Genomic DNA, 24,214 nt, shown 5'->3' with positions numbered 1-24,214 from the left:
ACTCTCCTGGGGTGCAGCCCACTGCCATGGGACCTGGGGGTGTGATTACCCAGCATGCCCTGGGGCAACGCCAGCGCGGGGGCTGGGTGTTTCTGGGGGCTGGGCTGGGGCTGCCCCAGGAGCCAGGCGCTGACCCCCCCCCCCCCTCCAGGGAGCGGCTGCTGTCCGGGAAGCTGGTGCGCCGGGCGGAGAAGCGGCTGAAGGAGGTGGTGCTGCAGGTGGAGGAGGAGCGACGCTCCGCCGACCAGTTCAAGGAGCAGGTATGGCCCCGCCCCACGGCCACCGGCCCCGCCCCACGGCGCCCCCTGGCTGCCAGCTCTGCCCTGTGGCGCCCCCTGCTGGTTCCACCCTACCCACTGGCCCTGCCCATGGTGCCTCCTGGCTGCCAGCCTTGCCCTGCGGCGCCCCCTGCTGGTTCCACCATACCCACTGGCCCTGCCCCACGGCGCCCCCTGGCTGCCAGCCCTGCCCCACAGTGCCCCCTGCTGGTTCCACCCTACCCACTGGCCCTGCCCATGGTGCCTCCTGGCTGCCAGCCTTGCCCTGCGGCGCCCCCTGCTGGTTCCACCATACCCACTGGCCCTGCCCCACGGCGCCCCCTGGCTGCCAGCCCTGCCCCACAGCGCCCCCTGCTGGTTCCACCCTACCCACTGGCCCTGCCCCATGGTGCCCCCTGGCTGCCAGCCCTGCCCCACGGAACCCCCTGCCCACTGGCCCCGCCCCACGGCACCTGCTGTCCACCAGCCCCACCTCCCAGTCCTGCCCCAGAGTACCCCCTGCTGGTTCCACTCTGCCCACTGGTACTGCCCCGTGGCACCTCCCGCTGGCCCCCAGCCCTGGAGCTAGCTTCTGCCCCTACAGTGCCTCCTGCTGACCCCCTATCCCTGCCCCACGGCGACCCACGCTGACTCCTAGACCTGTCCTACCCACCAGCGCCCCCTGCTGGTCCCCAACCCTCTCTGTGCCCCGCGGTCCCCTGCTGACCCCAGGCCTGCTCAGCTCCCCACGGCTCAGTACGCCCCGGCGCCCACCGTCTGGCCCGGCACGGAGCCCCCCCAGCCCGCGCCGAGCCGCCTGCTCCCTGCCGGCAGGTGGAGAAGGGCAACATCCGGCTGAAGCAGCTGAAGCGGCAGCTGGAGGAGGCGGAGGAGGAGGCTTCCCGGGCCAACGCCAGCCGGCGCCGCATGCAGCGGGAGCTGGACGACGTCACCGAGTCGGCCGAGTCCATGAACCGCGAGGTCACCACCCTGCGCAACCGGCTCAGGTGAGCAGGGGCCCCGCCCTGGATGGGGGGGCGCCAGGGGCAGGTGGGGGGGCACTGGGCGGGAGGTCACTGGACACCTCCGGGGGGGCGCTGTGGTCCGGAGGAGGAGCCCTGCGGGGTTATGGGGAGGGAATTTGAACCCCCCTGCTGTTGGGGGTCTGGGGCCTGTGGGATTTGAGCCTAGCTCTCCCCATGTGGCTGGGGGTTCGAATCCAGCTCTGGCACAGACCACTCCTCCCTTGCATGTCTGACCTCACGGCTCTTCCCCCATCCCCCAGGCAGCCCCCCTAGGGATGGGTGGGGTCCCGGGTGGGGTCCCGCCCTCCCGGGTGCTTGGGACCCTCTGATGCCGGAGGAGGGTGGGTTTAGCCCGGCAGTGCCACCAGGGGGCGACGTCTCCCACCGGGAGATTTGGTCCAGTGCAGCAGTTCTGCAGGGGAGGGGAAACTGAGGCAGGGGGGCGGCGGGGCCCGCAGAAGAGGCACAAGGAGAACCCAGGCGTCCTGACTCCCAGCCCTTCCCCCCGCTCTGCCCGCTAGCCCCCTTTCTCTCCGGGGCTGGGGCTCTTGCTCTCTCACGTTCTCTGTCTCTCCTGTTGACTTCTCTGTCTTCTGACCCCCCCAGCAAGTTGGAGCGTCTCCAGCGCAAGTACGTCCCCCCCACCTCCTGCTCCCCCCTCCCCAGCTCCTGCTCCGTGCCCCCCCCCGGCTTGCCAGCCTGTGTGCTGTGTGGCAGTGCCTGCTCCTGGCACCCTGCGCGGGAGGGTGCTTGGGTGTGGGGGGCCCCTGAATTCCTCTTCCCTTTTTGGGGTCCTCCTTCCCCTACCTGGGCTCCCCCCATCTGAGCTCTGTCGCCCACCCCTCTGAGCTCAGGGGTCCCCCCACATTTCTCTTTGCCCCCCCCGGGGAGTGTTCTTCCCCTCCCCCCTCCCTCCACACATGCCCCCCACTCTGGGCAGTGCTAGCTCTGGGCCCATGGGGGGCTGTTACCAGCCTCGGGGGTTGCTCATGTCCTGGATCCCCGGGTCTGGGGCTCACGCCACCTCTGGGACAGTCCCTGGGGGCCCACAATCCCTGGCATAGACCCCCCCCGCCAGCTTCCCCAGCCCTGGGGCCTGCCGCCCCCCAGTGAGTCCTCCCGGCCTGGACGGGAGACTGCCCCTCCCCCGCACCAGTCCCTTGATCCGGAGTGACTCCGCCAGTGGTGTGGACGCAGATGGGGTCGGGCCGCGGCGTAGGAAGGACTTGGTTAAAGTTACGACAAAGTCCATGTGGGTTGGATTGGAGCCCTCAGCTCTGCCCCCCACCCATCCCCAGTGTCACGCTCCCAGCGCCCTCCCCCCAACTCCTCCCCGGCTCCTCCTCTGGCCCTGTGCCCCCGAAATCTGGGGTCACCTGGCCCCTCCTTTACTCTCTGTCCTCCAGCCGGTGCCACTGAGCCGGCTTTTCATCACCTGCTAGGTACCTGAGTCTCTGCAACCCTCCCCCACCCAGTGACCATGCATTACCGGGGAAACTGAGGCACGCACAGTCCCAGCTTGCTCCCCAGGCTCTGCTGTGTGAGGCTACGGCTGCGCTCAGCTGTGTGTGTGTGTGTGTGGGGGGGAGCTTGTGGGGCCAAGTGGGTCTTTCCTGGCAGGGGGCAGGCTGTTGTGAGGGGGCACTGGTACAGGGGCCTCCAAGGAGGGGTGGGGAGAGTAAGGTGAAGGGGGGTGGTTGTAGGGAGGAGCGGGGGAGGGGCCCTGGGGGGGGCAGGGCATAATGGGGATGGGAGATTGGCTGTGAGGTCCCGTGGGGGCTGCAGGGAGGATGCTGGGGGGGTGCCCTGTGGCCCCCACTGACTCCTCTCTCCCTCCCCCAGGCGTGTCCCCCTGACGTTCACCACCCGCACGGTGCGTCAGGTCTTCCGGCTGGAGGGCGTCTCGGACGAGGAGACCGACGGGCCCGACGCAGAGACCCCGGGGCCCGACCCCCAGTCGCAGCCCCCCCCGGCCGAGCCCCCCGCCCCCTGAGGGGTCCCGGGACTCGGGAGGGCACAGACGGGCCCCCCCCCCCCGCGCAGCGACAAGACCAGGCTCAGCACAAGGCCGGGGGCACCATCCTGGCCCCCCCCGCACTGGGGGCGGGTCGCATCTCAGCCAGCACTTTATAGCAGGGAGCCCCAGGGGCCGAGTGGCTCCCCCTGTGAAATAACCCCCCTGCCCCCCCTCAGGGCCTGATCGCCAGGGGGCACAGCGCCAGCCCCCTACTGGAATCCCCTGCCCCCCACGCAGCACCCCTGGGCCTGGGATCCCTTGCTACGCCCTGGTCCCCAGGCCTGCCCCCTGCCCCTTCCCTGGATCCGGCGTGACAGGGGCCGTGGGAACACAGGAGGGGTTGGGGGTCTGGACTCAGCATAGGAAACCTCCCTTATCCCAGAGCCCTGAACACAGCAAAGTGCCTGTGGGCGGGGCCGGAGCCCCGAGCTCTGCCCCGCCCCCTGGAGTCCCAGTCCCCCCCCCCGGCCCTGCCCCCCGGCCCCGCCTGCACCCTTGCTCCTGGGAAACCTGGTCCCCACCCTTTGCCCCCTTCTGGTCCCACTCGGCCGGCTCCCTGCAGGAATAGGTGCCGCCCCATTGGTCCCTGCAGCTGGTGTGTGTTACCTCACTGTACACATCCTCCCCACTGCCTGGGTAACCAGGCGCCAGGTAGGGAAACTGAGGCACTGGCACTGTTCACATATTTCACAGTCCGCCACAGCTGCCCTCTCCCTGGTCACCTGGCGCAGATCCCTGGGCCCATCTACCCCGGTATCCCGCCCTCCCCTCCCTGGGCCCATCTACCCCGGTATCCCGCCCTCCCTTCCCTGGGCCCATCTACCCCGGTATCCCGCCCTCCCTTCCCTGGGCCCATCTACCCCGGTATCCCGCCCTCCCTTCCCTGGGCCCATCTACCCCGGTATCCCGCCCTCCCTTCCCTGGGCCCATCTACCCCGGTATCCCGCCCTCCCTTCCCTGGGCCCATCTACCCCGGTATCCCGCCCTCCCTTCCCTGGGCCCATCTACCCCGGTATCCCGCCCTCCCTTCCCTGGGCCCATCTACCCCGGTATCCCGCCCTCCCCTCCCTGGGCCCATCTACCCCGGTATCCTGCCCTCAAATCCAACCCAAGGACACATGTAGCCCCACGTCCTGTCTTCTCCTACCCCCATGGGACCTGAGTTTTCACTTTCCCTGTAACAGCTTGTGGGCTGCTGTGCGGTTGCCAACCCAGGCTGCCCCCCTCCGCCCCCAAGAGACGGAATCTCTTTGCTAAGCTCCCCCCCCCCCCCCCCCCCGGCCTTGGGCTGTCAGGGCCCGGATCCTGCCTGGCTTTGCCAGGTCGCCTGGTCTCTGCACAAGGGGGGGGGGGGCTCCCCGGGGGCTGGGTTGGGGCTGGGGCGGGCAGGACCCAAGCGGTGTGCGCGGTTCTGCTGGCTGCTTTTTTAAACACTCCCCCGCCCGGTTTGTGTCTTCGATTAAAGTTCATCTCGGATTTACCCGCCGCGTGGCCCCTCCCTGGGCTGGGGGTCCCGGCTGGCGCCGGCCCAGAGTCACACAGGGAAACCGAGGAGGGAGGGGGGAGGGTTTATTGGCCAACCCCTCGCATCCCTCTCCCCTTTCCCGGACAGCCCCATGGGGCCGGGATCCCTGGCCCCGTCGCCGCCGCGGCCGCCATCACCCAGCTACAATCTTCACGCCGAGTGTTTCTGCAGGCATGGAGCCAGGGAGAACCCAGGAGTCCTGGCTGCCCCTCCCCCCCGCTCTAACCACTAGCCCCCGCTGCCCTCCCAGAGCCAGGGAGAGACCCCAGGAGTCCTGGCTGCCCCTCCCCCCCGCTCTAACCACTAGCCCCCGCTGCCCTCCCAGAGCCAGGGAGAGACCCCAGGAGTCCTGGCTGTCAGGCCCTGCCCCCATCCCACTGGTATGGTGAAGGCACTTTCCTTTCAATAAGGGGGAGGCTCCTGGGCCCCCGTGGGGCTCACGCTCGGCTCCCCAGGGTGGGGCTGGCACAGGGCAAGTGTGATGCCGACGTGTGGCCCCTCCCCGCAGGCAGCATGGCGCTGGGTGCAGGGGTGCGACCCCCAGCTGCATTCATGCCTGGGGGCTGTGGGTTCCTCCCCCACGTAGAAACCCAGCCCCACCCCCCACATGTTCGTAGCATTCCGGGATCCCCCAAGGCACCACGGGGGGCAGCAACCTCCTCCCCCCCGCTGCTCCGCCCGGTGCCGGGGGCTGCCGCCAACCCAGGAGTCCTGGCGCCTTGTTTTTCGCTGCTCTGGGCCCTCTTCTTCGGGTCCCAGCTGCGCAGGGTCCGGACCTCGGGGGGGGCTGGTGCATCTTCCTCCCCTGGGGGGTGGCGAGTGGGGTGGGGCCTGTACAGGGCCAGGCTGCAGCCGCTCCTAAGGGTGAAGCGAGAGGGGGGGCTCAGGAAGAGAATGTGAGGTCACGGGTGGGACCCCACCTGCCAAAGGCTGCCCCCCTGTCCTGGGAGCCAGGGTCAAGCTCTGGGGGTGCATCAATGGGGCTGCTGCCTCCTAGAGGGGAGAGGCCCCGCCCCCCACCTCCCAGACCAGCCCACCCCTAGCTACAAGGCTGGAGAACGGGGGATTCCACAGCTGCGAGCTTCCCCCAGCAGTGCTCCTCCGCACCATTCTCCAGTGCTGCGAGCTTCCCCCAGCAGTGCCCCACCGCACCATTCCCCGGTGCTGCGAGCTTCCCCCAGTAGTGCCCCACCGCACCATTCCCCGGTGCTGCGAGCTTCCCCCAGCAGTGCCCCACCGCACCATTCCCCGGTGCTGCGAGCTTCCCCCAGCAGTGCCCCACCGCACCATTCCCCGGTGCTGCGAGCTTCCCCCAGCAGTGCCCCACCGCACCATTCCCAGGTGCTGCGAGCTTCCCCCAGCAGTGCCCCTCTGCACCATTCCCCGGTGCTGCGAGCTTCCCCCAGCAGTGCCCCTCCGCACCATTCCCCGGTGCTGCGATCTTCTCCCAGCAGTGCCCCACCGCACCATTCCCCGGTGCTGTGAGCTTCCCCCAGCAGTGCCCCACCGCACCATTCCCCGGTGCTGCGAGCTTCCCCCAGCAGTGCCCCTCTGCACCATTCCCCGGTGCTGCGAGCTTCCCCCAGCAGTGCCCCTCCGCACCATTCCCCGGTGCTGCGATCTTCTCCCAGCAGTGCCCCACCGCACCATTCCCCGGTGCTGCGAGCTTCCCCCAGCAGTGCCCCACCGCACCATTCCCCGGTGCTTCGAGCTTCCCCCAGCAGTGCCCCACCGCACCATTCCCCGGTGCTGTGAGCTTCCCCCAGCAGTGCCCCTCCGCACCATTCCCCGGTGCTGCGATCTTCCCCCAGCAGTGCCCCACCGCACCATTCTCCAGTGCTGCAAACTTCCCCCAGCAGTGCCCCTCCGCACCATTCCCCGGTGCTGCGAGCTTCCCCCAGCAGTGCCCCACCGCACCATTCCCTGGTGCTGCGAGCTTCCCCCAGCAGTGCCCCACCGCACCATTCTCCAGTGCTGCGAACTTCCCCCAGCAGTGCCCCTCCGCACCATTCCCTGGTGCTGCGAGCTTCCCCCAGCAGTGCCCCACCGCACCATTCCCTGGTGCTGCGATCTTCCCCCAGCAGTGCCCCACCACACCATTCCCCGGTGCTGCGAGCTTCCCCCAGCAGTGCCCCACCGCACCATTCCCTGGTGCTGCGAGCTTCCTCCAGCAGTGCCCCACCGCACCATTCCCCAGTGCTGCGAGCTTCCCCCAGCAGTGCCCCACCTCACCATTCCCCAGTGCTGCAAGCTTCCCCCCAGCAGTGCCCCACCGCACCATTCCCCAGTGCTGCGAGCTTCCCCCAGCAGTGCCCCACCGCACCATTCTCCAGTGCTGCGATCTTCCCCCAGCAGTGCCCCACCTCACCATTCCCCAGTGCTGCGAGCTTCCCCCCAGCAGTGCCTCACCGCATCATTCCCTGGTGCTGCGAGCTTCCTCCAGCAGTGCCCCACCGCACCATTCCCCAGTGCTGCGAGCTTCCCCCAGCAGTGCCCCACCACATCATTCCCCTATGTTGTGCTCTTCCCTATGGCACCTTTCCCAGCGCTGTGAGCTTCCCCCCAGCAGTGCCCTGCAGCACCTACCACCAACTCTGCGAGGTCCCCCCAGCAGTGCCCTTCTCAGCCCCTGCCGCATGCCCCTACCTGCGTGGGGCAGGGGTCGCTTTGCTCCTCAGTGCCCGGTGCTCAGTGTCCGCTGCGCCCCCCCGCGCCCGGCCCGGCGCGCCCGCAGGTACTGGCGGTAGGTGCGGGTCAGCAGCGTGTAGAGGAAGGGGTCGATGCAGCTGTTGGTGTAGGTCAGGCAGGTCACCAGGAAGTTGACGTAGATCTCGGTGGCCGCGGGCAGGTGGGCGGCCGTGCCGGGGCTGTAGAGGGGCACCAGCTGCCAGAGCCAGAAGGGCAGGAAGCAGGCCCAGAAGGCCAGCACGATTAGGAAGAGGGGGAGGAAGACGCGCTGCCGGGGGCGCCGCCGGGGGCCCAGCACCCCCTGGGTCTGCGAGCGCCAGTAGGCCCGGGCCAGGCGCCCGTAGAGGTAGCCCAGCGCCAGCCCGGGCCCCGCCATGGTGGTGCCGAAGAGCAGGGTGAGGTAGGTTTTGTGGGGGGCCTCGTCCCAGGTGGGCACACAGAGCCGGCGGGCCCGCCCGTCGCCCACCACCCGCTCCTCCTGCCGCACCATCAGCATCATGGGCAGGGCCAGGGCGAAGGCGGCGGCCCAGGCGGCGGCGGCCAGGGCGTGGCGGCGGGCGGCCGAGCGGCGGGCGGCCCGGAAGGGGCGCCGCACGGCCCGGCACCGCTCGGTGCTCAGCAGGGTGAGCAGGAGGGCGCTGGCCTGCATGGTGAGCAGGTCCAGACCCAGCAGGGCCCGGCAGCCGGCCTCGCCGAAGTGCCAGTCCTGTGCCAGCCCGTTGTGCACCACGAAGGGCAGCCCGGCCAGGTACAGCAGGTCGGCCAGCGCCAGGTGCACGATGTGGCCCCGCAGCGCGGAGGGGGCCGCCCCGGCCCGCGCCACCGCCAGCGTGTACAGGTTCCCCCGCCGCCCCGGCCGCGCCCAGCAGGCTCAGCACCGCGCCCAGCGCCGCCGCCCCCGGCAGCCCGGCCGCCGGCTCCAGCGGCCCGTCCCAGGACGACAGGTTGGCAGGGGGGTCCATGGCGGGGGGCGAGGGGGGGGGGCGTCGGCCGACCGGAGGAGAAGTGTCACTCGGCCAGCAGCTTGTCTGGCTGGCTGGCCAGCCCACGGAGCTCCTGTCTGTCTGTCTCTGTCTGTCTCCAGAGCCCCCTGTCTGTCTGTCTGTCCCTAAAACCTCCCGTCTGTCCCCAGAACCTCCTGTGTCTCTGTCTGTCTGTCCCCAGAACCTCCTGTGTCTGTCTGTCTGTCCCCAGAGCCCCTTGTCTTTCTCTCCCCAGACTGTCTGTCTGTCGGTCTGGCTGGCCGTCTCTCTGTCTCAGTCGGTGGTTCCGTCGGGCGCGCTCTCGGCCAAGGCTCCAAGCGGCGCTGGAAGCGCTGGGGCCGGGGGAGTCCGTTCGCCCCGTCGCTGGCCTTGTGCCCCCCGCTGCCCGGGCTCCGGCGTGGTCGGTGTCTGGCGGCGCCCTGGCTGGGCGGGCGGCGGGCGCGGCCGGGGGCTTGTGTGTGTCTGGCCTGCGCCGTCTGCTCTGTGCGCATTCCACGCACCCTGCCAGGTCGGTATGCGGGGCCGAGGCGGGCTGGCCCCTGGCGGGGGGCGCATGCTCCCGGCTTCTGTCTGGGCGGCGCTCCGCAGAGCAGCCTGCTTGGGGCTGGGGGGGAGGCGGGACGGGCGGCTCGGGAGAGGGGCTGGGAGGGAAAGGAAGACAGAAGGGGGGTGTCACTGAGAGCTCAGGGAGGGGGGAAGGACCGAAAGAACAGGGGAACCCCCCCCCCGAAGAAAGGGAAGAAAGCGAGCCAGGCTTGGGCGGGCCCCTCCTGCGGGCGTTCCCCTGCTGGGCTCCGCGGGCCCCTCGCCAGCTGAGAAATAAACAGCACCAGGGCCGCAGGGGCCGCGCTGGCAGAGCAAGGGGAGCAGCCGAAGGAAGAAAAAGGAGGGGCCAGCTGGAGAAAGGCAGTCGGGTGGCCACGGGAAGTGTCCTTTGCACCCGGCCAGAAGTGGCACCTGGAAGTCTCCATTTGGCTCGCAAAATGCCCCCCCCCGGGGGCACCGGTGCCAGCATTGATGGCTGGGGGAAGAGAGCTCGCTGCAGCCCAGCCCCCGCCCCGCCCCGCACAGCCCAGCGCCCCCTACTGCCACCCGGGGGCAGCCGTCTGGGCGTGGGGAGCTGCCTTGAAAAAGCCCAAATCCCAGGGAAAGGAACAAGCTAGAGACCCCCCCCTAGCGTAGGGCCAGCCTCAGGGGATACGGCGCATTTCGCTGCCCCTGCCCTCTGCTGCGGGGTCCCACTCCCCAGCCCCCGGGCCCTGCCGCCTGCCCCCACGATGCTTAGTTTGGACGGAAAGCAGGGCCGGGGCCCAGGGCGGGCGGGGAGCAGCGGCTGCTGGCCGGGCGCCCAGCTCTGAGTCAGGGACTCCACCCAGAGCAGCCTCGGGGCCCTGGCTGAGGGGTCTCCCACGACCCACGGTAGCCTCGAACTCGGGGCCCGGCGGCTGCGCCCGGACCCCTTTGCCTCCGTTTCCATGCTCAAGGAAGGCGGGTGGGATTTGGGCGCCGCCCTCCCCCCAGCCCCCCCCCCTCCTGGCACCCGCTCCGGTTTGCCGGCCCGTCTGCACACCGCAAAGCGAAGCCGAGTCACTTACAGCTCCGGCAGCGAAGTGGGGAGGGGTGGAAATGCTCTGAAAAGGGGGGGGCCCCCACAAAGCCCTCCCTCCCCTTTGCGTCTCTCGCTTGCCCTTGTGCTGGGTAAAAAGTGGGGGGCACGGCCCCTCCCCACATGAATGCTGCCCTCCTCGTGCCAACGGGGCGGGGGAAGGGGGGGGGCAGAGGTTGTTGTAGGGGCAACCGGAACAGGGTACAAACGTCCCCAGGGGCATTGCCCCATGCGGTTAGTTTGGCTTTAGCGGGTATCAGGGGACTCCCTCCCCCCCGCAGACGGGCCTGTTCCACCCCCCTGACCGCAGGTGGATTTGAAGTGGGGCGGCGGGGGCAGGAATGGAGCAATGAACAGGAGGGGAGGAGAATAATCTATAGAAATAGCAGCCCAGCCCAGCCTCCTGGGTTCGCTCCTTGGCCTGGGAAGGCAGCAGGGTCTAATGGTTAGAACAGGGCTGGGCGCCAGGACTCCTGGGTTCTCTCCCTGGTTGTGGGAGGGAAGTGGGGGCTAGTGGTTAGAGCAGAAGGATACGGTGGCAGGACGCCTGGGTTTTCTCCCCAGCTGTGGGAGGGAAGTGGGGGCTAGTGGTTAGAGCAGAAGGATACGGTGGCAGGACGCCTGGGTTTTCTCCCCAGCTGTGGGAGGGAAGTGGGGGCTAGTGGTTAGAGCAGAAGGCTACGGTGGCAGGACGCCTGGGTTTTCTCCCCAGCTGTGGGAGGGAAGTGGGGGCTAGTGGTTAGAGCAGAAGGATACGGTGGCAGGACGCCTGGGTTTTCTCCCCAGCTGTGGGAGGGAAGTGGGGGCTAGTGGTTAGAGCAGAAGGATACGGTGGCAGGACGCCTGGGTTTTCTCCCCAGCTGTGGGAGGGAAGTGGGGGCTAGTGGTTAGAGCAGAAGGATACGGTGGCAGGACGCCTGGGTTTTCTCCCCAGCTGTGGGAGGGAAGTGGGGGCTAGTGGTTAGAGCAGAAGGATACGGTGGCAGGACGCCTGGGTTTTCTCCCCAGCTGTGGGAGGGAAGTGGGGGCTAGTGGTTAGAGCAGAAGGATACGGTGGCAGGACGCCTGGGTTTTCTCCCCAGCTGTGGGAGGGAAGTGGGGGCTAGTGGTTAGAGCAGAAGGATACGGTGGCAGGACGCCTGGGTTTTCTCCCCAGCTGTGGGAGGGAAGTGGGGGCTAGTGGTTAGAGCAGAAGGATACGGTGGCAGGACGCCTGGGTTTTCTCCCCAGCTGTGGGAAGGAAGTGGGGGCTAGTGGTTAGAGCAGAGGGTCTGGGCAGCAAGGCTCCCGGGTTCGAGCAGGCTGGTTTAGAGCCCCTGGGGCGACTTGCCCAGAGCAGATCCTGAGCCAGGCTGGGGAAGCTGGTTCTGGCCCCATGTGGCCGCGAGGCTGGTTGGGTGTCGCCTGCTCAATCCAGCCCCCCTCCCCTCCCGGCTGGCTGCCCTGCCCCCCCCAACCCGCTAACTTCCTGTGGGTCGTGTCTGAATTCGACGCTTTGTTCCCTGTATGTGGCTGTCGGGCGCCGGGCTCTGCCCCCCGCCCCACCCTGCGGCTCCGTCCTGGCTCCAGGGTTTCTTCTCGCCAGCCCCCAGCTGGGCGCTGCCTTTGCCCGGCTGCCCAGGCGTGACGGGACTCCGGGGGCCAGCTCCCGTCCACCGTGCTGGCCCTGCCGGTGCCAGCCCCCGCACTCCCCGGCAGAAAAATAAACCAGCCAGAGACAGACAGACACCCCGCCCTTGCTCTAACCACTAGACCTCACTCCCGCCCAGGACTGGGAGGAGAGCCCAGGAGGCCTGCCTGGCTCCCGGCTGCTCTAACCACTAGACCCCACTGCCCACCCAGAGCTGGGAGGAGGACCCAGGCCTTGCTCAGAGGCAGTAGTACCCCCCCCCCCCCTTCGCACACACAGCAGGGCCTTGCTAACATGAGAGGCGACATTGTTCCAGGCAGAGTTTATTTTGCTGCCTGCTTGTGAAGGGCAGGGCCAGGAGGGGAGCGGGTGGGGTGGGGGGGCTGAGCTTTGATCTCCCCTGGCCAGGAAGGGGGGGCTGTGTTTGCCAAGGCAGGGGCGGAGGGGGGGAGAGGTTTGGCAGGGAGAGTTGGCTTAGCCAACTGCAGGGAAGCAGATGTGTGTGTGTGTGGGGGGGGGTTGTCTGGCTGCCACCCTCTGCCTGAAGCGAGGGGGCAGGGAGGGGCACAGATCGGGGCGATGGGCCCGTGGGGCTGACCTGGGGGGTGGAGAAGGGCAGGCGCTGGGAGTGATGGGCCCATGGGGGTGACCTAAGGAGTAGGGAGGGGCAGCTGCCAGGGCGATGGGCCCATGGGGTGACCTGGGGGGCAGGAGGGCAGACACCAGGGCGATGGGCCCATAGGGGTGACCAGAGGGGCAGAGGCCGGGGTGATGGGCCCATGAGGGTGACCTAGGGGGCAGGGAGGGGCAGATGCCAGGAGCAATGGGACCATGGGGCTGACCTGGGGGGCAGGGAGGGGCAGACACCAGGGCGATGGGCCCGTGGGGGTGACCGGAGGGGCAGAGGCTGGGGCGATGGGCCCATGGGGGTGACCTGGGGGGCAGGGAGGGGCTGACTCCGGGAGCAATGGGGCCGTGGGGCTGACCTGGGGGGCAGGGAGGGGCAGACACCAAGGCGATGGGCCCGTGGGGGTGACCGGAGGGGCAGAGGCTGGGGCGATGGGCCCATGGGGGTGACCTGGGGGGCAGGGAGGGGCTGACTCCGGGAGCAATGGGGCCGTGGGGCTGACCTGGGGGGCAGGGAGGGGCAGACACCAAGGCGATGGGCCCGTGGGGGTGACCGGAGGGGCAGAGGCTGGGGCGATGGGCCCATGGGGGTGACCTGGGGGGCAGGGAGGGGCTGACTCCGGGAGCAATGGGGCCGTGGGGCTGACCTGGGGGGCAGGGAGGGGCAGGCGCCAGGGCGATGGGTCCCTGGCTCAGACGGGGGAGGGCTGGACACACTTTGGCCTCGCACTTGTCTGCAATTCCCAGCAATTGCTTTAAGCGCTTGGGGCGGGGGGGAGGGGGGTGGCTGGCGCGTGGCAGGGAGGGGGAGCTGGGGGGGGCCCTTTGTGCAGCCGGATTCCTGCCCCCGCGCGCCCCATTGAGCCGGTCTCCACGGAGCTGCTGGCGCGTGGCTCCCCCGGCCCCCAGACGCCCCTAATTGCTGCTAAGTGCCAGGGCCGCTTCCCAGGGCCAGGAATGTCCTAATTGGGCAGCCGGGGTGGGGAGAAGGAGGGGGGGGGGGTCAAGAGAAAAGATGGGGGGGGCAAGAGAATGGGAGGAAGGTTCGGGGGGGCTGATGCGGTGGGAGGAAGGTTCGGGGGGGCTGATGGGGTGGGAGGAAGGTTCGGGGGGCTGATGGGGTGGGAGGAAGGTTCGGGGGGGCTGATGGGATCCAGGCAGGGGAGGAGACAGATGAGGGGAGGGGCCCTACAAGCCACCCCACTCGTAGTGTCAAAGGGTCCCTCGACCCTCAGCGACAGCAGCACGGGATTTAGGCAGGAGCGCCCCCCATCTGCCCACCCAGGGCAGCCAGTGCCCCCTGCGGGGGAAGGCTCCGTGCCCCCGTCCTGCAGGAGCTGGGGGGCAGAGGGGGGATGGGCAGGAGGGAGGGGCTCAGAGGGGGGGCGGCTCAGCCAGGGACTCCTTGAGCATCCTCCTGCTTCTCCTGACGTTGGGTCCCCACTGGAGCCGGCGCTGGAGCGGGCAGGGAGACGGGGGCAGCTCCCCCAGCAGCTGAGTCATCACACGCCTGGACCCCGAACCAAGTAAGTGTGTGTGTGGGGGGGGGGGCAGCAGGAGGTGCTGGCCCCTTGTGGCCTGGGCTGGCCCCACTCCGGAGGCAGAACCCCCCCCGGGCCTGCCCTGTGCTGCCCCCAGCCCTGCCAGTGCCCCTCCCTCCCGCCCCACAGCCCTGCCCCCCCATACCTGACAGTGTCCCTCCCTCCCGCCCCACAGCCCTGCCCCCCCAGCCCTGCCAGTGCCCCTCCCTCCCGCCCCACAGCCCTGCCCCCCCATACCTGACAGTGTCCCTCCCTCCCGCCCCACAGCCCTGTCCCCCCAGCCCTGCCCGTGCCCCTCCCTCCCGCCCCACAGCCCTGCCCCCCCAGCCCTGCCCGTGCCCCTCCCTCCCGCCCCACAGCCCTGCCCCCCCATACCTGACAGTGTCCCTCACCCCCAACCCGCAGCCCCTGCCCCTTGGGGTGTTGGGGTCTCACACGTGCTGGGCTGAGAGCTGCTCTTCATCCCTGCAGAGCTCTACCGGGGGCCGGCTCCCCCACCCTCGGGCGCCGGGATGCAGCGGGGCGGGCGCCTCTCCCTGAGCTTCCTGCCCCCGTCGCCCCTCTGTGAGTGCGGCCGCGACCTCTTCACCTTTGTCACCGCGGCCTCGTCCCACATCATGCGGACGCTGCAGAGACCCCGCAAGAGCCGCCCCGGCAAGCGACGGGTGAACCACCGCCGGTTCCTGCACAACCAGATCAGCAGGTGGGAGCCCCTGGGCACTGCTGGGGGAAGCTCGCAGCCCTTCAGGATACTGGGGGGGAGGAAGCTCACAGGCTGGGGGAAGCTCACAGCCCCTTAGGGCACTGCTGGGGGAAGCTCACAGCCCCTCAGGGCACTGCTGGGGAAGCTCGCAGCCACTCTGGGCACTGCTGGGGAAGTTCGCAGCCCCTCAGGGCACCGCTGGGGGAAGCTCACAGCCCCTCTGGGCACTTCTGGGGAAGCTCGCAGCCCCTCAGGGCACTGCTGGGGGAAGCTCGCAGCCCCTCAGGATACTGGGGGGGAGGAAGCTCACAGGCTGGGGGAAGCTCACAGCCCCTTAGGGCACTGCTGGGGAAGCTCGCAGCCCCTCAGGGCACTGCTGGGGGAAGCTCGCAGCCCCTCAGGATACTGGGGGGGAGGAAGCTCACAGGCTGGGGGAAGCTCACAGCCCCTAGGGCACTGCTGGGGAAGCTCGCAGCCCCTCAGGGCACTGCTGGGGGAAGCTCACAGCCCCTCAGGATACTGGAGGGGGAGAAAGCTCACAGGCTGGGGGAAGCTCACAGCCCCTCTGGGCACTGCTGGGGAAGTTCGCAGCCCCTCAGGGCACCGCTGGGGGAAGCTCGCAGCCCCTCAGGGCACTGCTGGGGGAAGCTCACAGCCCCTCAGGATACTGGAGGGGGAGAAAGCTCACAGGCTGGGGGAAGCTCACAGCCCCTTAGGGCACTGCTGGGGGAAGCTCACAGCCCCTCAGGGCACTGCTGGGGGAAGCTCGCAGCCCCTCAGGATACTGGGGGGGAGGAAGCTCACAGGCTGGGGGAAGCTCAAAGCCCCTCTGGGCACTGCTGGGGAAGTTCGCAGCCCCTCAGGGCACCGCTGGGGGAAGCTCACAGCCCCTTAGGGCACTGCTGGGGAAGCTCACAGCCCCTCAGGACACTGCTGTGGGGGAGCTCACAGCCCCCCTCTTCTTTCCACAGGCAATTTGCCGACATCGAAGCTGCCACGCACCGCCTGGCCTCCTCCATCCTGGCCCAGGAGGCCCCCAGGGACCCCGCGCCCCCCCCGGAGCCCCGGCCTCTGGGCCCAGAGCCGCCCGCCCCAGCCGCCAGCTCCTTCCTGGGCGTGGCTGAGGCCTTCGTGGCCCCTGAGCCGGGGCCCGGTGGGGGCCTGAGCGTGGCCTCCCTGACCCCCGACCCTGGCGACCTCTTTGACCCCATCACCGACCCCGAAGAGCCAGCTCTGCCCCCATGTTGTGCCCCGATTACCCACAACCCCCTGGGGCCTAGCCAGGGTGCCCTGCCGTGGGACCCCCTCTGGGCCCCAGACCCCCCCGGCTACCTGCCCCCCCTCTCCCCGGGGTCCCCTGTGGGAGCGGCTCCAGGGGGGTGGTAACCACGGCAACCCTGTCCCCAGAGCCACAAGCCCCTCCCCCAATTCCACCCCTCCCCCTCTGCTGGACGTGGGGGACCCCATGCCGGATGCATTGAGGCACCCCGGGTGGGGCCGGCTGGGCTCTGAGCTGACAGATGTTGGGGCTCACGTGGCGACTGCCAGGATACCCTGATCTGGGGGATCGTCCTGGGATTGGGGTACTCCTAAAATGTGGGGGTGCCACCCCATCTGGGGCTACCCTTGATTTTGGGGGTATCACTTTACATTTGGGAGTGTCACAGAGGGGGGGTTTCTCCCTGGATCTGGGATTCCCCTTATGCCCTCGGGGGGTGTCATTCTGGGGTGCTCACATCTCGGGGAGGGGCAGCCTGGTTTTGGGGTGTCAGTTCGTGGGGGGGTTCACTGTAAGGGGGGGTCACAGAGCTCTCCAAGTTGTGGGGGGTCTCCGAAGTGACAGATGCTATCAGATTGGGGGGGTCCCCAATAATTCCCTGCCCCCTCCCTCCCTCCTGTCTGTGTCTAATAAACAAGAGGTACGTCCTTGCCAATCGGGGTTTGTTGTGGTTCAGTTTCCTTCCAAGCTCCCACCTTAGGGGGCAGCGCCGGGGGAGGGGGGGGCTGGCCGAGAACCCCTCCCATGAGTCAGCGCCCCCCCGCATTGGGGCGGGCCCTGAGCCCAGCTGGATCTGGTCCCGTCGCTGCCTAAGGCTGTTCATGCCCGTGGGGCAGAGCCAAGCAAGGCGTCCCAGCCCCTCCACCCCGAGAGGCCGTGTCTCCCCAGGGGGCAGCCCCATGCCTGTGTCCAGAGGGGACCCCAGCCCTGGGGTTATGGCTCTAGCTCCCCAGAAAGCTGTGGAGCCCCCCCACCCCTTCAGTGCAGGACGGACAGTGGGACTCCAAGGGGGGGGCTGAGGGTGTGGGGTTGGGGGGTGCCTAGAGTCACCACCGCCCCTCTCCACTCCCCAGGCAACCCGCTGCTTGTCGGGGGTGGGGGACATTTCCCTGCCGGGCCCCAGCCGGGACACTACCAGCCACTAAACCTCCCCCCCAGCTCCCCGCTGCAGGGGGCTAGAAATGTTCCCCTGCGATTCCCCCCCTCCCCGTCCTGGGGTGAATTTGCTCTGGACTCTCATCAGCTTCTGCTCCCAACCCCCAGCCCCAAACCCTGCCAGCTGGGATGCGGCTCCCCGGGCTGGCTGGCTCTCTGGGTGGACCCTCCCGGCCCCCGAAGCAACCTCAGCAAATGCCCGGGGCCCCGTCTTTCCCTCTCGGCGCCTGGGAAGAGGCCCCGTGGCCCCCTGGGACATGCTGTGGGCAGGAGGGGGCCTGGCGCGGGCGGGCCTGGCGGGGCAGGGCCGGGTGCCACCCGGCCTGGCTGCCGCATGACCAGTGACCCCCATGGACCGTTGCCCCTGGGAACTAACAGGCCGCGAGGGGCAGGGCTGTGGCCGGGGTGAGCCGGGGAGGGAAGGAAAAAGTGTGTGTGTGTGGGAGGGGGGTAGATTTTCCCAGTAGGAATCTGGTATCAGAGTAATTACTCCAACCCCCCCACTTCCCTGCCCCTGCCTCCAAAGGACCCCCCCCCAGCCTTCTGAATAATACAGGGGCCAAGGGCGTGTGTGCGGGTCTGTCCCCCCCTCGTAGAATCATAGAACGCTAGGACTGGAAGGGACCTCGAGAGGTCGAGTCCAGTCCCCTGCCCTCATGGCAGGACCCAGCACTGTCTAGACCAGTGGTCTCCAACCTTTTTACACCCACGATCACTTTTTAAATGACAGAACAAGCCAAGATCTACCGCCCCGCCCCTTCCTTGAAGCCCCGCCCCTTCCTTAAAGCCCCGCCCTCTCTGTTCGCCTCCTCTCCATCACTTGCTATTCCCAACCCGTACACTGCTGCCTTTCCCCCCCAGTTCTTCTGTAGGAAGAAGTTTTTCCAACATTTGGCCTGTCTAGACTTGACCACGTCAGAAAACCCCCCTTCTTTTGGAAGCCCCCATATTCCTCATGGAAAGAGGAATATTGGGGTGACTGAAAGAGCCTGTTTGCTCTTCCACTAAAAGAAGCGGAAGAACAAACGCATCCCTGGATGTGGAAGAGTTTTTCTGGGGTAGCTCCGGAATCCTGAAAAACTCCTGCTGTCCAGACGTGCCCTCGCTGGGTTGAGACAGGATGTGGAGGCTCCGGGGTGGGAATGAGGGATTTGGGTGTGGGAAGGGGTGAGAGGTGCAAGCTCTGGGAGGAAACCTGGATGCAGGAGGAGGTGGAGAAGGGGATGCTGGCTCGGGGAGGGGGCTCCAGGCCGGGCAGTGTTGGGGTCAGATGTAGGGTTGGGTACTAAGCAAGCCACAGACTTCTGGATGTGAGGGTTCAGGAATTTGGGTTGGGGTATGTGAGGGGCTCAGGGCAGGGGTTCCAGTCTATGATAAGCTCAGATGTAGGGTCTGGGGGGAGGGGGAGTGTAGGTGTGTCATGATGCTGTGGCCAGATGGGGGCTTGGCCCCAATTGGAGGTTTGTTGGCCAGGCTCATTTTTAAATAAAATACTGTGTCAAACACAAAAGGTTTTTGCATTGTCTTTATTTCTGAGAAGGGCAGGGAACCTGTCTGGACAGGGTGCCAGTGGGGACAGGTTTCTGCGGCTGGGGATGGGAGAGGGGACAGGGTGCCGGGAGGGCAGGGGACAGGGTGCCAGAGGGGACAGGTTTCTGAGGCTGGGGATGGGAGAGGGGACAGGGTGCCGGGAGGGCAGGGGACAGGGTGCCAGTGGGGACAGGTTTCTGCAGCTGGGGATGGGAGAGGGGACAGGGTGCCGGGAGGGCAGGGGACAGGGTGCCAGTGGGGACAGGTTTCTGCAGCTGGGGATGGGAGAGGGGACAGGGTGCCGGGAGGGCAGGGGACAGGGTGCCAGTGGGGACAGGTTTCTGCGGCTGGGGATGGGAGAGGGGACAGGGTGCCGGGAGGGCAGGGGACAGGGTGCCAGTGGGGACAGGTTTCTGCAGCTGGGGATGGGAGAGGGGACAGGGTGCCGGGAGGGCAGGGGACAGGGTGCCAGTGGGGACAGGTTTCTGCAGCTGGGGATGGGAGAGGGGACAGGGTGCCGGGAGGGCAGGGGACAGGGTGCCAGTGGGGACAGGTTTCTGCGGCTGGGGATGGGAGAGGGGACAGGGTGCCGGGAGGGCAGGGGACAGGGTGCCAGTGGGGACAGGTTTCTGCAGCTGGGGATGGGAGAGGGGACAGGGTGCCGGGAGGGCAGGGGACAGGGTGCCAGTGGGGACAGGTTTCTGCGGCTGGGGATGGGAGAGGGGACAGGGTGCCGGGAGGGCAGGGGACAGGGTGCCAGTGGGGACAGGTTTCTGCAGCTGGGGATGGGAGAGGGGACAGGGTGCCGGGAGGGCAGGGGACAGGGTGCCAGTGGGGACAGGTTTCTGCGGCTGGGGATGGGAGAGGGGACAGGGTGCCGGGAGGGCAGGGGACAGGGTGCCAGTGGGGACAGGTTTCTGAGGCTGGGGATGGGAGAGGGGACAGGGTGCCGGTAGGGCAGGGGACAGGGTGCCAGTGGGGACAGGTTTCTGAGGCTGGGGATGGGAGAGGGGACAGGGTGCCGGGAGGGCAGGGGACAGGGTGCCAGTGGGGACAGGTTTCTGCAGCTGGGGATGGGAGAGGGGACAGGGTGCCGGGAGGGCAGGGGACAGGGTGCCAGTGGGGACAGGTTTCTGCAGCTGGGGATGGGAGAGGGGACAGGGTGCCGGGAGGGCAGGGGACAGGGTGCCAGTGGGGACAGGTTTCTGCGGCTGGGGATGGGAGAGGGGACAGGGTGCCGGGAGGGCAGGGGACAGGGTGCCAGTGGGGACAGGTTTCTGAGGCTGGGGATGGGAGAGGGGACAGGGTGCCGGGAGGGCAGGGGACAGGGTGCCAGTGGGGACAGGTTTCTGCAGCTGGGGATGGGAGAGGGGACAGGGTGCCGGGAGGGCAGGGGACAGGGTGCCAGTGGGGACAGGTTTCTGAGCCTGGGGATGGGAGAGGGGACAGGGTGCCGGGAGGGCAGGGGACAGGGTGCCAGTGGGGACAGGTTTCTGAGGCTGGGGATGGGAGAGGGAACAGGGAGCTGGGGAGAGGGGGGTGGGAACAGGGGGAAGTGGGGGCAGAGAGTCCCATGCTATCGCCTCCTCCCAGGATTCTGCCCCCCACATCCCTGAGGGAAGCCGGCGCGTGCCTCCCGCAGTGCAGCCAAACCTCCGCAGGCGCCTGCTCTGGGGCCAAATCCCCCTCCCACAGCACGACCCAAACCCCGGGGCCGACCCCCACTCCCGCAGCACAGGGGAACCCCTGCGCTCAACTCACCCCTCCGGCGCTGGTGGCGCAGGGAAGCCACCGCACTCCTCCTCGGGGGCCGACGCTCCCTCCCCCAGCACATGACAGAGCTGTGGGAGGGGAGCAGCCAGCGCAATTCCGGAACGCCTGGAAGTGACGCAGGCTTCAGACAGGACTTCCGTCCACCCCCGCGGGAAGTTGGCACTACACTAGAGGTAGGTAGTGGGGCTGCTCGGGGGTGGGGGTGCCCGAACACTTCACGATCGACCGGTCGAAGCCTCGCGATTGACCGGTCGATCGCGATCGACGGGTTGGTGACCACGGGTCTAGACTACCCCGGATAGACATTTATCTAACTTACTCCTAAATATCTCCAGAGAGGGAGATTCCACAACCTCCCTGGGCAATTTATTCATGTTTAACCACCCTGACAGTTAGGAATTTTTCCTAATGTCCAACCTAAATCTCCCTGGCTGCAGTTTAAGCCCCTTGCTTCTTGGCCTATCCTCAGAGGCCAGGAAGAACATGTTTTCTCCCTCCTCCTTGTGACACCCTTTTAGATACCTGAAAACCGCTATCGTGTCCTCTCTCAGTCTTCTCCTTTCTAAACTAAACAAGCCCAGTTCTTTCAGTCTTCCTTCACAGGTCATGTTCTCTAGACCTTTAATCATTCTCGTTGCTCTTCTCTGGACCTTCTCCCACTTCTTCACATCTTCCTTGAAATGTGGCGCCCAGAACTGGACACAATACTCCTACTGAGGCCTAACCAGCGCAGAGTAGAGTGGAAGAATGACTTCTCGGGTCTTGCTTACAACACAACTGTTCTGTGTGAGTCCCTCTGGAGGCAGGGGCTGGGCAGGGGGGAGTCCCAGACACCTCTCAAAGGGGGGGGGGCAAGGGTGGAAGGTTGTGGGGAGCAGGGGAAGGGTCCCCTAAGCCATGCAAGAGGCCTGGCACATCAACATCCCCCGTGCCGGCACCTCCCCGAGCCCTGGACTCCCTTTGGGTTCCTCTTTCAGCCACCCAGGCCTGGGGCAGAGGTGGTCACAAACAGCGCCCGGGGATCTTGGCTCGGACACCAGCCACCGGTCTCCAGGGAGCCGGACCAGGGCAGCTGATCAAGAGCTGGCGTGGTCGGCTGGGGGGGCAGCCACAGCGTGAGCCGGGGCCCCTTCCCTCCCCACCACTTTGCCACTTCAGGTGGTGGGGAGGGGAGACTAAAATGATTAGGGGTTTGGAACAGGTCCCATACGAGGAGAGGTTAAAGCAAGTGGGACTTTTCAGTTTAGAAAAGAAGAGACTGAGGGGGGATATGATAGAGGTCTATAAAATCATGAGTGGTGTGGAGAGGGCGGATAAAGAAAAGTGATTTATTAGTTCCCATAATAGAAGAACTAGAGGACACCGAATGAAATTAATGGGGAGCAGGTTTAAAACTAATAAAAGAAAGTTCTTCTTCACACAGCGTGTAGTCAACCTGTGGAACTCCTTGCCAGAGGAGGCGGTGAAGGCTAGGACTATAATAGAGTTTAAAGAGAAGCTGGATAAATTCATGGGGGTTAGGTCCATAAAAGGCTATTAGCCAGGGGATAAAATGGTGTCCCTGGCCTCTGTTTGTCAGAGGCTGGAGAGGGACGGCAGGAGACAAATCGCTTGATCATTGTCTTCCGTCCACCCTCTCTGAGGCACCTGGTGCTGGTCACGTCGGCCGACAGGCTACTGGGCTGGATGGACCTTTGGTCTGACCCAGGACGGCCGTTCTTATGTTCTTATGAGATGGCTCCAGTCCCCGGCCAACGGCCGCTCTCTAGAAATAACGGTGTGACGGCGCGTCGGGGACCCCGCCCCGATCCTGCACCCCCGTAGCAGCCAGAACAGACTCCGCCAGCCAGGTGAATAGAAGGGGTTATTGCTTCTCCAGGGTACAGCACAGACGTGATGTGGCTACAGGAGTCAGGGCCAGGATGCCTCAGACCCCTTGGGTTAGGGGGTCCGGCGCCCCCTCAGCACCCAGCTTAGTCTGTTCCCTTCATGTTTCCCAGCCAGACCCTGCCTCACTCCCAGGCCCTACCCCCCAGCCAGGTGCTGTCTCTACCTCCCTCCCTTTGTCTGTCCCTCTGGGAAGAGCCTTGTTCTCTGCCCAGGCTGGGACTAGGTGTCTGGGCCAATCCACACGGGGGTGAGTCAGTGGGAATCGCACCTCACAATGCAGGGGAACCTTGGGTTACAGAGCAGACAGCCCCCCTCCCCCCGCTATGTCACAACCCCCCCCCCCCCTCCCCAAGGCCAGGCCTGTGCGGCAGACACCGTGTGGCTGGGGCCGACCCGTGGTTCTGGCCACGCGGCCCATGTGCGATCGACGTGGCCTCGCGACAGCCGTGGGCTCCTTGTTCCGTTCCGCAGCCCCCCTGGCCTGCATGGCACCCCCCCCCTCCAGCCCATCCCTCCAGGTCCTCGCTGCCTCCTGGGGCTCCTCCCCTCCGCTGATTCCCCGGACTCCCCCCCCCCAAGCCTAGCTGCCTCCGTTGCTCTGAGCTCCCCTTCACAGCCTCACACCCCTGGGTTTGCCCCACTTCTACCCTCATCACCCCCCCCCTACATTATCCCCGGAGTTCAAGGAAGTTTCATCCCCACCAACGTATTGACACTCCCAGCCCTCGGGGCAGGGCGCCAGCTCAAAGTCCCGATGGCGACACCGCGAGGTTTCCCCTTCAGCGCCTCCCTTCTCACAGGGGGCTCCTCCAGTGGGGCAGTAGCTAAGGTACCTGCCTCCAGATATCATGGGTTCAAGCCCACCCTCAGCCAATGTGGACCTGGCACCCTTGGAGCTAAGGAAGGATAAGGGGGCACTGATTATAGGGAAACAGGGCAGCTTTACCAGTGGCCTGATAAGGTGCCTGTCGCTAGATCAAGAGCTTGAGGGTTCAAGCCCCACCCAAGATGGGTTTGTCCAACACAAGGTTGGTGATGGATGGATCTTGCACTCTTGGGACAGAGGAAGGAAAAAGGAGGCTGGGGGGTTTCTCCAGTAGTACAGTAGGCAAGGTACCTGCTTTCAGAGCCAGAAGTCCAGGGTTCAAGCCCCACCCCTCCTGGGGATGGACTTAGGACATAAGGTTTTTTTTGGGGGGGGGGGACCAGCCATCCCAGGCTTCAATGGCCACCTCAGTCAAGCTGAGAAGCAGAAATTAGCAGGAGAGGGGCAGCACAGGGCCAGCTTCCCCCCACCCTGGCTGTGGCATTAGGGCCACACAGAGCAGCCACTGCCCCTCGGTGTTTTTCCGGCCTTGCTCAATTCTGCGTTGGGCCTCTGACGGCGGGAAGAAAGATGCAGAAGAAACTTTCTTCTCGGGAAGTAAGTAAGGTGCATGGTTTGGGTTTGACAGGGCAGGAGTCACCCTTATTTGAGCTGGCAATGCTTTCAGCCACGTAACGGACGGCCCAACAGGCAGGGGGAAGATATTCTCGCTAAGCTGGGCTCTTCGGCGGCCACTCAGGAGAGGTTCGAATGCCACCTAGTGGATTAGCAGAGCGCCTACGGCTGGTTTTTTTGTTTCTATTGGTGGTGCACATTCATGCATGCCTTGGTGCATGTAAAATATTATTCCGCACACAGATGGACCCTATTAGAGGGAACGTTGGCATGGGTGGGTTTGAACCACTGACCTCCAGACAAAGGACAGATAGTGTGAGTAGGAATGACATTTTCCTTTAGATTTTTTTTCCCCTGATAGGAAGAAACAAGTCATCTTTTGCCTCTGAGGTGCTGAGATGCAGGGCCCGGCTAAAACCATGCCACTGACGTCTTCACCCAGTCTCCCGGAAATGCCACTGCACTCTACTCCCCCAAAAAAATTGCTGCAGCACCCCCGAAATGAGCCCTCTCGTTTTTCCAATTTCCTGGGAGGCAACCAATG

General features: G+C 66.5%; 3 protein-coding genes across 3 annotated transcripts in view; 2 read left to right on the top strand and 1 right to left on the bottom strand.

Moving 5' to 3' along the window:
- The window catches only part of LOC102447805 (myosin-10-like), a 51,986-nt gene extending 47,207 nt beyond the window's left edge, over nt 1-4,779 (top strand). The window contains exons 41-44 of the mRNA XM_075915166.1: nt 152-260; nt 1,092-1,264; nt 1,889-1,912; nt 3,125-4,779. Of these exons, the coding sequence (XP_075771281.1) occupies nt 152-260; nt 1,092-1,264; nt 1,889-1,912; nt 3,125-3,275 (457 nt within the window). The 3' untranslated portion in view covers nt 3,276-4,779. The remainder of the gene's footprint in view (nt 1-151; nt 261-1,091; nt 1,265-1,888; nt 1,913-3,124) is intronic.
- Nucleotides 4,780-5,113: 334 nt separating this feature from the next.
- Nucleotides 5,114-8,674, bottom strand: LOC142823788 (urotensin-2 receptor-like). Its single transcript, XM_075915192.1, is given in 3 exon segments — nt 5,114-5,682; nt 7,471-8,356; nt 8,358-8,674. Coding segments are annotated over 2 exon segments (975 nt in total). The 5' UTR covers nt 8,475-8,674; the 3' UTR covers nt 5,114-5,682; nt 7,471-7,498.
- A 4,817-nt stretch (nt 8,675-13,491) lies between these two features.
- CUNH19orf85 (chromosome unknown C19orf85 homolog) lies at nt 13,492-16,462 on the top strand. Its single transcript, XM_075915479.1, has 3 exons — nt 13,492-13,884; nt 14,371-14,602; nt 15,574-16,462. The coding sequence occupies exons 2-3, from the start codon at nt 14,412-14,414 to the stop codon at nt 15,986-15,988; spliced, it is 606 nt and encodes a 201-aa protein (XP_075771594.1). The 5' UTR covers nt 13,492-13,884; nt 14,371-14,411; the 3' UTR covers nt 15,989-16,462.
- Nucleotides 16,463-24,214: the final 7,752 nt, after the last annotated feature.

The sequence above is a fragment of the Pelodiscus sinensis genome, unplaced genomic scaffold (genome assembly GCF_049634645.1).
Source record: "Pelodiscus sinensis isolate JC-2024 unplaced genomic scaffold, ASM4963464v1 ctg34, whole genome shotgun sequence".
NCBI classification, from domain to species: Eukaryota; Metazoa; Chordata; order Testudines; family Trionychidae; genus Pelodiscus; species Pelodiscus sinensis.
This window is presented reverse-complemented; position numbering and strand designations above follow the sequence as displayed.